We start from the raw sequence: 12,927 nt of genomic DNA on the forward strand, positions 1-12,927 counted from the left end.
CCAATACAGTTTTCACCGAAACCACTTTCGTCGAAAACGGAACTAGTTTTTTGAGAAGACTGAAGCGGTATTGGAGAAACTCGGAACCGTTTTTAGAAAACCAAACCGTTTTTCGGATTTCGGTTTTTCTAGAAAACGGTTTATGTTTTTTTATAAAAACCGGTTTTCCCCATCCCTAGTTCTAGTATACCCTCCTCAATTCAACTTCTGGCTAATCTCCAGAAAATGTTTCTATGAATTCTGACGAAAAGAATAGACTTTCTTGAATTAGTGAAGAACAGCAGCCATTAAGAGACGCAAACTATTTGTCGAGCACAAATTTCCCAATTCATAAAATAGTACTTTGCACCGACGCACACTTGTATGCGCTCTCACAACTTGTCAAATGTTGTAGCTTATATATGGTTGGTTAAGAAAAAACTCAAGAGTTGGGGTTTGTCGCTGACAAGCAGTCCCAGGATTTTGTAAACTGAAATTGTTAGAACAAAAGCAATGCGATCGGACATGGGACGCTTTACGAATGAAACAGGACACATTCAAATTGGAAACAGATTATAATGTTTTAGGGGATGAAATGGGTGAAAGAAAGAAAGGATATATTTAGGACAGGATTAATCTACTCGGTACTTGCCTGACGTTTTTGATGGTTCTCGAGCGATGATTCCTCTGATGGATTGTTGTCCTTCCATTGGTGCGTTTCCTCTCCTCCAGATGACAAGTGATCAGGTGGTTTCGTTCGAATTGATGTATGGCGCGGTATATACAAAATGATAAACGTTTCAGGAATGATGAATTTTATCGAAATATGACCGCTCTTTCAAAAGCTGAGACATTCTCGTCAAATATCCAAAGACGTATCGACGTGTCGACGATGATACCTACTTCAGAGTTTGGTAAGATTCGGAGTTTCAGGATCGAATTCGTGGTCCGCGCGTCTACATCCTTGTCGTGTTGATTCTTGGTTTCAACTCTGTTGTTTTAACCACACTCAGGTGGTTTTGTTTCACGTTTGTGTTCATTTCGTTTCAAGCTTCGATGGAATACTTCGTGGATGACGAAAATGTAGCAGCGGCGCAAATCTGTCTTCAACATTGGGGAGGGAGACGGGAAAGACCGTTCCCATAATCTTTTTAAGCAATGTTCAGAATATTTATGAAGCTGAAAAACAATGCTGTGGATGATCAGGGCAGGAGAGTTGTCTTCAACATTCTGAGGCGGGCAAATTACAGGCTTATTCCGGGGGACATCAATTTCATCCCACTTTCCTTTGTGGCAATTGGACACAAATCATCACATTTCTCCCCAAAAAGGACATTTCAAATCGGATTATTTGTTGGGGACAGTCTTCTCAGTTCCGAGATTGGAAGGGAAATGTCCTCCTCATCCCCCGGGATTTACGCCAGTGCTCATCAGGGATCTAGAACTGGCTAAAATAAGCATTTTATATTCTTTTTTTTTTAAATAATATTGTATGATACATATAGCTAAAGAGTGATGTTAAAAAATGCAAAATTAATCTAAATTACTCACTAGCAAAGCGTGCAATGTATAAATTGGAAGTATGTACGTCTTAATATGTAAACTTTACAATTAATGATCTATCAATGTGATAAGTTTGATCAAAATTCCTTAAGTTGCATTTGTTACAGGTGCAAACCGTAATGAACCTTTCTCTGCGTTAATTGTTTCTTAATCTAGGTGTAAGAACCATCTCTTCTGTGTGTGGCCTGCGTCACCATGAAAAAATTGTGAATATTGCTCAAAGGCCACAACACTCACACACATAACCAAAAGAAACAGTACATAGTGTAGTACAGAGACCCCTCTTTGCTCAATTCAATATTATCAATACATCGAACAAGGGGACAATTTAAAAATCATTATTTTCGTTTTTAGCAACCTAAAGAACATAAAGAACATATTATTTTTCATTCTAACATACAATTTTTGAAAGGTATTATATAAAGAATGGATAATATGGCAGTCTAACTGTGCAATGTCCAGGTAAAATTGTCAAACTACCGTTTCCCAACCAAATCTGATGATGGAACCCAGTGGAGAATGTTGAACTCAATCCAATTCCCTTCCCACTCCTTCAAATTCTTAAAGGGATGATTCTTGCCATTATCTTTCTGCGTACTTTTATAATATTTGTTTTTGCCTTCTTTATCTTGAGCTTTAAATTATTAAAGATATACTTCTAATACTTGGAGCATTTTGTTCATTCTTTCCCTGAGTCTTCAAGAATAACAACGTCATCTGCAAAACGTACACTGTAACATTTTACCACATTTATTCAAATACCTATAGATTTCTTGTACGTTAATTGCTCCTTCCATAAACATATTGTGCACATTGGAATTTGTCAGCCCTTGTAACTCCATTTAACTAAGTGCAAAGGGATGTAGAAGTTGTGAGCTGACTAACCCCTCCTAGGTCTTATTTCTAGTACCGCGACCAATTGCCTAGGAATGCATAAGTGAAAAATGAATTTAGAAAATATAGCAAACAGACAAAAAGGGTAAAAAAGTAAATAATGGTAGAAGAGAAGGAATTAGTTCAAGGAAGATTTGTTTGAACACATCACTCTTTATATACAAAGCGATGTCTCCATAATCGGTCTTGTTGTTCCTGTGATGAATTCGAACAGGCGACATCCACGAAATTATAACTGGATGGACAACTCATATTCTGTCTGAGTAGACTCTCTACAATAGAAAGGTTCGAATAGGGAATGACTAAGGGTGACAATTTGGTGTAGGTCACCCGGATAGCTTGGACTAACTCAATTGTTCTTTGGTTCTACATTTGTAGTTTGAGTCTCATCGACCACGATGAACTTCCAAAGCTTCGGATGTGTCGATAGATTCTCCCCAAGCACACTCTCACCAAACAAAAAGTCAATTCTCCTTTGAGTTCTCGAGTCTGATTGTTCTGTTCAACTCTGATAAACGACGTCATGCTAATCATTATAAATCAAGGTATGTATACACTTAGGAAGTAGAACATATTCAGGGGTGTGGGGAATGTGGTTACAAAGGAACTTATAGTTTATTGTCTTTGTTAGAAATTTTTTTGGAAAATCAACTTACAAATTAATGAAATCTTTTATATCTCGCCTGACTGCGATGACTGGGTGCTTCCGAACAAATGGGATCTTAATCTCTGACTTTTGAATAAATCTCTAATCAGATATGGTTCTTTCACATACCTCTTCACAATCTTAAACAAATAAGGTGAGAGTGGGCATCCCACTCTTACGCCTCTTCTAATTGCTGTTTATATTTTTCCCGTTTATATCGATTATAGTTGTTTGTGTTGGTACAGTGCCAGGGTAGCCTTCTATACCTCCAACTTAGACTAATATTTTTCGTTGTTTCAAAAAGAAGCTTCCAATTTACCTTGTCAAATGCCTTTTCTATATCTATAAAAGTTACACATGTTTTTTCTATTTGCTTGAAGTCGCTTTTCAAGAGTAAGCCAAAGTGCTACAATTGCTCCTTTAGTCCCTTTTAAAATCTCTGAAGCTAAATTAGTTATCGTCTAGATTTCCTTCAATCATCCTTTTAATTCTGTTCTTTACAATATTCAACATCATCTTAGAGCCATGAGAAAAAAGAGATATTATTCTTTATCTTGATATAAAATAATAAATTATCTCACATACTTACTTCCTTTTTGTGTTGCACTGTGATCTCTGCACTGTTCTTATTCTGGCAAGCAGATTTATATTCTGTTTCTATTAGTCCCAACTGAGTGCCTTTCATAAACAAAGTGTACTTGGCAGCCGGATTACTGCTATTAAGGAAAGTTCTGGCCATATCCTGATTGAGTATTGCCACAGGATTATCCACCTGAATGTTAAAGGCAGAGAGAATACGGTTCAACTCCTCACGTTTTGTAGATACCGCCTTCCCTATAAAGAAAACAATGTAAGTTGTTAAATAAAAATTAGCTTAGATGGTGAAATCATGAGTACATTTTTCCAATATCTGTTAACATATTTTTAAGAACAAAAATTAAGCTACTGTAACCCTCCAGTTACAGTGTATCTTGTATTATTTTTTAACCCTGGTCCCTGAAGCAATAATTTTACCCCCACCCCCACTGTATAATAACAGAACGCATAATCGGGTTTTACTGTATAAATTTCTCCATTTTATATCTCAAACCCATTTCGTCTTCATCCAAATAAAAATAGTTTGGAAGTTTCATTATAATTAAGTGTATAGGTTTTCGGGAAATAATTTTTTATTCATACATTATTTTTCTTCATACCTTTCTCCTGAATGGGCATGTCATTTGGATAATTATATAATATATATTATTATTTCAATGTGATTTACATTTTAGTACTAGGATAGAGTGTCTTCCGAATTTTCCATCAATCCGAAGTCAGGTAGGATACTTGAGACCCTCTTCAGCCCGATGGGATACCCATATCCTACCAAAATCTGGTATTATCCAGTTTTAACAATTTTCTATTCGTTTTGTAAAGCCACTGCGCGAAACATCTGAGTCGTGATTGGAAATAACGCGCAACCTGGGTAGCTTATGGCGCCTTTCTGGGTAGCTCATTGTGTTAGAACTATCGACAAGACCACACACATCACACAGTGTTGAGTAACTCCATGGTAGATTAATTGGAGATTAGCTGAAAAATAAGGTAAAATAGTAACAAAATAGAAATGGCAGTCTAAACGAACAAATAGGACAGGATTATCAACAGATCCATTAAAAAGTTCATTAAATATTACCATTGGTTTGTTTCCTAAATTCCATTTCTGTTTCTGACGGTTGTATACAAGTCACATGGAAAAACTGTCCTCATTTATCACACCCTACAGATTCCTTACAGTTGGGAGCTTTCTGCGATTACAACATGAATCTTAGGTTCAACATTACTAACACTAAAATCCACGAATATAATTTCATCACATATTCGTCTGTCGTAAAAGTCTCAAGTAGCTTAATAAAAGAGGACGAGAGAAACTAACGATAAAAGCGTAAACCTTATTTGCTTCCTTAACTCTTCTAGTAAAATCTCTTACAAGAAGTACACACCCCATGTTAATTTCACAGATTTTAATTTTAATCAATAACTTATTTAGTTAAATTAAATTAATCTTGAAGCTAAAGTTCGCCAATTCGTTAAATGTAAATCAATAAAAAATAATAGTAGTAGTCTATATATATAACACGGGAAGGGGATGGCACATTATATTTTGTTTCACTCCCAGAAATAAATTATCTAAAATATACTTCTTTCCAAGTAGATTAAGAAAATAGGATATGTATAGACTTAGTCATTCATTGGAAAATAAATGTTTTCTTAGCACAACGGCATTTATGATTCCGAACAAATTAGGAATAATCCAGGAACTTGCAGTGATGCCACTCTCATTAAGAGAAGTTAAACTGTTTTATGCATCAACTGAAAAGAAACCTTCAGATTTTATACATTAGGTTTACTAATCTTAAGTATATTGATATTACTATTTGTTTCGATACCGATAAATCATTGATGTTTTCAGATAAAGAAACAAATTTTATTCAATTCAAATGTTGAATCTGATTAACAAATTTTAGCGAAATCCATAAAAGGTTATATACAGTGAAAATGTTATATTTTTTGTCAATAATTGATATAAGTGTGATGCTTCTGTAATTTAATAGACCATTATGCGTAGCAGTTACTTTTATTAAACTCTTAGTTGTATATCATGAATTTAATACAGTTTATATTCAAATCTATCATTTGTTCACGTATTTATTCTTTTGCTATTGGTAAGCACAACCTCAGCCTGTATTTTCTTTGTGCACGGAGCTATGCTAGGTAATTTATTACTAGATTTCTTGATAACTTGATAAAATCTCATTTAATATGGAAAGCAACACTACTACAGTATAGATATTCTACTATAATCAATTAGTTCTTTTTCTCAGCAGTAAGTCAAAGCAATATTTACTTATACACATCATAAAATACATCATTATTTTTTTTAATTTGAGACTAATGATTCCATATTCTTTTCAAAATAATAATTCAATATTCTATAAAACAGGATAAATACATTCATATTTATATTACATTTCTGATGAACATCAGGTCTTTATATTTTAGTATTTATGGGCCACTCAATTATTCCAATTCACGTACTAATAATGTACGTATATGCGGATCCAAATCAATACATTACATAAGTACATAAGAGTAATAAGTAACTACTAATATCCTCAGCCTAGACTAGACTATCCTATCTAACCTAATCAGGTTACTCCTTTCATAATCTTATAGATACTGCCAGGCCCGTGCTGGCCCACTGGGATACCGGGACATGTCCCGGTGCGCCCTCCGAAACATCACATTATAAATAAAGGTACAAGTTTTATTTATAATAAATTCTTATAGTTGTTATTAGTAAAGAACCCGTGATAAGTACAGTGCGCTCTTTACATAAGGCGCCCTTGCAAATCCACATCAAAGACAAATGGTTATTTATTCTTCTATATATCTTAGTTCTGTATAAAAAGTACATACTGTTACTGTTGATAAAGAACCCGTGAAGGATATAGTGCACCCTGCGCATGGAGAGCCCTGCGAAATGTCACATTATATATAAGTGGTTTTAGTTCTTCTGTATAACATTTTTGTATAGTAAATTCATATAGTGACTGTTGGTAAAGAACCCGTGAAGGGTACAGTGCGCCCTTATAAAAAGCGGCCTGCGAAATATCATATTATAAATATTTTTAAAATTCTTCTGTATGCCAGTTTTGTATTATACATTCATACAGTTTTTATTGGCAGGGAACAGGTAAAGAATACATCACTTTTCAAAATATACGTATAAGGCCAGTAATGCAATTAACATGTAGGTCTATTTGGTAAGGTAATATAGGAGTTTTCGTGCTACTACCCATTTATTGCCCAAAAAACTTTCAGAAGCTAAGCGCTATCGATATAACAACTCAATAAACAATTCAAGTTTTTTAAAGCTCTTTATTTACAAATCTGATTGTTCTTGTGTATATAAAGAGCAGTGTTCGAATAATCAGTACCTATTGTATTTCTAAAACACATTAATTTACTGGCAGGAGTAAAAGTGGATCTGAAAAGGTAGGGGAACGGAAGGTAGCGGCATGACGTGGCGCCATCCTTCTACCTATCTTTGCCCATTGCAATGTTTAGGAACTGGGTGGACGCCGTACATATTTTTTGAAGGTGGGGGACGACGTCTCCCTGCGTTCCCCCTCACTGTTATCCTTGTTTACTGGTATATATTTAGCCTCGTTTTGTTTGACAAAATAAATTATTACAAGAACAAGTGTTTCTCTGGTAAAGACGCTATTTATGTTATTAAACAAATTTGGAGGTTTTAATACTTAAAATAGCGCCCATATATATACAGGGAATAACTTAGTTAATATCATAAATGTCAGGACGTAATTCCTGACACTGAGATAAAATGAAAATTATACACTAATCTGGTAAAAAAAAATGCCTCCTTTCGGCTTCTTGATCACCCGAAAATTTTTTGAAAAATGTAAAAACAGCCATAACTTAAGAACAAAATGTTGGATTAAAGTCGGGTAAAAGAGAATGTCTATTATTTTTAGTCGTATATTCCATTAGTATACTGTACAATCGGATATACGTAGGTAGTGCAGTGACAGTGCAAAGTGACTCCCAAAGAAACTGTAGTATTCCTTTGAGTATTTTATCAAACGTTGAATAAGGGGAATGAACAATAATCAAGTACAAGATTTCAACAATCAAAAATAGTAATACATGGTTCAAATTAGAACACTTAGAATTCGAAAGAGAGATACAAAGGTGTGATTGATCTATTTTGTCTCAGTACAGAATTAACTCTGAAACGAAGTCTTCAACGTATCACAGAGCTACGAAAAACTGCATTGCTATTGTGAATATACCAAACTAGCGTCCTAATGTAGCCCACTCACATTTTGATTTTGTCATTGCTGGAGGAAATTTCTAGAAGACAGCTCGTTGGAATAACATCAGAAAAATGGGCTAAATTTTTTTTCGACGTTCTTGGAGCTGGATGGAATACCTACACGAAGGAAAGAGAACGTGGCATTTGTGAACACGTAGCAGCGCGTACGTAGCTCACAGTACTTTCAATAAAGGCATAATACTGTGGTCGCGCACTACGGAACTATCATCTCTTATGTGCCAATTGCAAGTGGCTCGCAGAAGCCTCTCTTCCAGTTTTGTTATGAAATGGTGTCAATTAGCGTGGCTGTGTTGTAGTAGGCATCTACGCAACTTCTGAGTGATATACATAGTCCGATGCTCTTGTTTTACGTGTGAAATTGCTGTATAGCAGGATAGAAAGTGTTGCGTTCAACGGTAGAGAATTGTGTCCAGGTATTCACGGTCGTGTAAAAGTGTAGACGTTGCTGTTTAAGTAAAATGGATTTGGTAATCTGTATGTGCCTGCGCAATGGCAGATTACCCTATCCACGACCTGTCAGATTTACACAATATTTATGGAGAGGTGAGGGGAAATAGCCCAGCGGCGAGGCGTTTGTATCGTGATTGTCGCCCTCAAAAGAGAGTAACTTTCCCTGTATTTTTCCACTCCTCCATATTCGCCTTCGATAGATAGAATCTCTTCAATTTTCCCTACGTGAAATTGGAGGAAACCGTACCATGTAGACAGTTGAATTTGAAGGCAACGTACTGGGAATAATCAGAAACCGTCCTGAAACTAGCAGTAGCCATGTCAAGGGCGTAAAAATTCAAATGCAACTCTAGTGAATGATCAGCAGCAGAGTTTTAATGTGAGTGTGCGGTGAGGTATTGGTGGATAATTTTGTGTTAGAACCTTATTTATTACCGGTCCGCCTGTGTAGGAGTACGTATCTTTTATTTTTACGTAATGTTCTTTCAAAATTGTTAGAACATATGCCCTTGAACATAAGACAGCAGATGTGATCCTAGCATGACAGTGCACCTACACATTTTGACAGGAATATGAAGGCCTACTTAAATGAAACATTCATAAATGGTTGGATTTTTAACACTTTGAAAGCCGGCGTGTTTGTTTTAAAAAGTACTCGGAAAACTAGCCATTTTTTGGTGTTTTTCAATAAAGAATTAAAAAATATTCTATAGGTTAATATGTGTGTTTAATACAAAACTTGAAAGGTCAGTGTTTCCTCTACGTTCACAAACAAACATTACAAGCATACATGTGTCATAAGAGGAGCTATAATGGTTTATCTTGGATATGATTTTCGATATAGGAAAAAAGTCCGTACTTTGAGTTCTTAAGTGTGCCTAGCCTTGGTATGATAAACGCGGAAACATTCTGTCATGCAGAGACCCACATCACAATCAGGACACATCCACGTTGTGTTCTTTCGCTTACGTTTGCCATCGTATACCTTTCCTACATCAGAACAGACCTTACAATATCTAGTAGGTCTCTCTTTTTTTCCGTAGCGGGAACCTTCTTTGCAAAATGTCTCCCGGTCAATTTGTTGGTTCAAGTTGAGGTTTCAGGAACTTGTTGAGCTTCGACACATCCTTTTTCAATCAAAGCTTCCCCCACTTTCTGCAGAAAGTCTGCTAAATGCACATTGTTCTCTTGTCTACTTCTAGTTTTCTTGTATAGTATCCATGCATTTACTCCTGACATATTGAACAAGTGTCCACCACTTCAGTTGCTTCCGATTGAAGGGGTAATACGCCACTAATTGATCACTTTTGTCCACACCAACTTTGTTTATATTGTAGTCTAACACTACGTTCGGTTTTGTCATCCCTACAGATCCGTTCTTTGATTTCATTTTAACTTCAGTAGATGTAGCTTGATGTTTAGTTGAAAGCATCAAGACATCCCTTGTATCTTTACATTTCAAACACAAAAGAAGATCTTTACGCAGAAACACCATAACACCATTTTTCAGTTTCTTTTGAACAACTGTAGCTTTAGGCATGTCCTTTCTATTTGGCATACACGTTCAAACAGCCATTGTGTTTCTTTCCCAGGAACACAAAGGCTCAAAGACAGGATCAGGTACAAAGTCAGTATCAAGTTCTGCATCGTCATGGCCATCCACAAATTCCAACTCCCCTTCTGATCAAGAATCAATATAAATTTCATCTAATAAATGAGCAATATTCTGGTCACTTAGTTTTCTAGCCATTCGTGTTCATTCAGTGTGAAAGGGAAAAAAAACTCACCGAAGCACACCTGCCAAATAGCTCTCTGCAACATGCTACGATCTCAAATGGGACTACTTATTGTTCTCCCTTCCTGCCTACATCGGACTCCATTTTTTGTCCACCAGGGTGTAACAGCATACAGAGGTATCCCTACAGATTCTTCAAAATCATCTTGCACGTCTCTGGCATGCAATAAGGAATCCTATATAATAACATTGCTTGCACGTCCATAGCACGTGCATGGCCTGCTTAGCCAAAATACCGTGCTCGTACTATGCACGCGCATGGCGTTCAATGTGTTAAAGAAGGACCTGTGTTATGACCACCTCGTACACCCTACCTCACACTCCTTGATTTTTTGCGGAGGGTGTTATGAAACGTCTTTTGTATGCAACACCAGCCACGAAAGCCGAAGAACTTGTTGCTCGAATGAATGTAGGCTGCTGTCATTTCTGAAATTCCAGGTGTGTTTGCCCGCACGCGGAAAAAATTATTTCACCGATGTCATCTTTGCAATGCGGTAATCGGTTGACAATATCAGACTGTGAACTTTTATTCTTCACAGCTGTCTCGTGTACACATACTGCATTGCACAAATACTGTACAAGGTGCCTCTGAGTATTTCACAATTATTTTACTTTGTATGAAACAGAATAAATCGGTAGTTTGAAACTATATATCTTTGTATCATGGTGCAATACGCGCAACAGCTTGTGTTTCGTCGAGTTTCATTGCTTCTGTGCTCGGAATTATTATCTTTCAGGAATTACGTATTACGAGGAGGAAATCTTTTAATGCAGCTTACTTTCGCTCAAATTGTATTCATATAATTTGTGGGAACCACTGTTGTCATGTGAAGACTCTCGTTCATCATACATGATCTTTGCCGCCTAACTGCCTTATGCACAGTCGTTGAGACAAAGTAGATCTCGAATTCGAAGTGTTGTTCTAACTTGAATGATATATATTATGTTTGTTGAAATCTTGTTCTTCGTTGTTGCTCATTTCCCTAATTCAACGTTTGTTAAAATACTCAAAGGAATGCTCCAGTTTCTTTGGGAGTCACCCTTGCACCGCCACTGCAATACATCCGATTGTACACTAATGGAATCTAGGACTAAAAATAATAGACATGCTCGATTTCAATCCGACATTTTGTTTTCGAGTATGGCTATTTTTACAATTTTTCGAAAATTTTCGGGTGTTCAAAGCTCCGAGGCATTTCTACACCCTAGTTGGTCTGTATGCATACAGATGGTGATCAGAAAAATGGAAACACCTGTAGTTGGCAACACGTCAGATGTATGGGTTGGCAGTGGTGTCAGGGCGCCCGCAGCGCCGGACCGCTGGTGGTGGTGTTAGATCGGTATCCATACTACGTCAGGCGCAGTGGAACAGTAGTGTCCAGTGGCTGCAGCAGACGGAGGTAGTGTAAAATGGAAGACCTCTCAGATTTTCAAAGAGGGCAAATTGTTGGTGCGCTGTTATGTGGAGTGAGTGTGACGGCAGTGGCTACTGTGTTAGGTGTGTCGGGTGGGACAGTGTCGAAGGTGATGACGGCCTACACAACACACGGGAAAACCACACCGGGAAGCGGAACATTGGGCTGAAGAAAATCATGAGTGACAGGACACGCCGGGTATTAAAGCGCATTGTCACGCAGAACCGTCGTGCCACTGCGGAGCAAGTGACGGAGGAACTCAATCAGCACCTCCCCCACCCTGTTTTGACAATCACAGTCCGCCGCGAATTACATGACATGAACTTACGGGGTTATGTTGCACGGGCCAAACCGCTCATCAGGGATCATAACGCTTTCGCACGCCGCAAATGGTGCCGCGACCATGCAACTTGGACCGTTGAGGACCGGAAACGTGTGATATGGTCGGATGAGTCATCCTTCACCCTATTCCCAACCACGGGCCGTGTTTATGTGTGGAGAACGCCCAAAGAAGCTTATGATCTGCAGTGTCTCCGCCCAACTGTGAAACATGGCGGCGGCTCGGTGATGCTGTGGGCCGCAATATTATGTTTTTTATTGGGTCCTGTGGTCACACTTACTGGACGGATCACTGCCAACGATTATGTCGCAATTTTAGGAAACCACTTGCATCCTATGGTCCGGATGTTGTTCCAGGACAATGACGCCATCTTCCAGGATGATAATGCACCCATTCACACAGCTGGCGTTGTTGCAGCGTGGTTTGAGAAACATCGGGATGAAGCTCAACACCTCCCCTGGCCCGCCCAATCCCCAGATCTCAACATAATTGAACATCTGTGGTCCGTCTTGGAAACACGACTCCGGCGACCATTTCCACCTCCATTCTCTCTCACAAAACTGGCCGATGCCCTGCACGAGGAATGGTGTAAAATTCCACTTGCTACCATTCACGACCTCTATGCCTCCATCCCACGTCGCATCAAGACTGTTCTGAAGTCGAAAGTTGGTTCGACACCATATTAATCTGGTAAGTGGCAATTTCGTTCAGGTGTTTCCATTTTTCTGATCACCATCTGTATGTAAAATACGTACTCACGTTTGTATGGGCGCCTTTTTGGTAGACTTGTCCACCGCTCTCTTTGGTATCCCAGCACGGGCCTGGATACTGTTGCTGGTGCAATTGTTTATATTTTGGAAATACATTTTCTCAATTATGTTTGTTGTACTTACTATCACTATGGACCAAGACTTATCAATTTGTTATTATCTTTCTGAATCAATG

At 37.8% G+C, this 12,927-nt stretch overlaps 1 protein-coding gene across 1 annotated transcript in view; it reads right to left on the minus strand.

Annotated features, from left to right (window-relative positions):
- Nucleotides 1–12,927, minus strand: part of LOC145673382 (structural maintenance of chromosomes protein 6-like) — a 260,927-nt gene that overhangs the window by 188,413 nt on the left and 59,587 nt on the right. Inside the window, exon 8 of the mRNA XM_081743030.1 lies at nt 3,672–3,916. Within this exon, the coding sequence (XP_081599156.1) occupies nt 3,672–3,916 (245 nt within the window). The remainder of the gene's footprint in view (nt 1–3,671; nt 3,917–12,927) is intronic.

The sequence above is a fragment of the Thermobia domestica genome, chromosome 16, assembly GCF_964235325.1.
Source record: "Thermobia domestica chromosome 16, izTheDome1.hap1.1, whole genome shotgun sequence".
NCBI lineage: Eukaryota > Metazoa > Arthropoda > Insecta > Zygentoma > Lepismatidae > Thermobia > Thermobia domestica.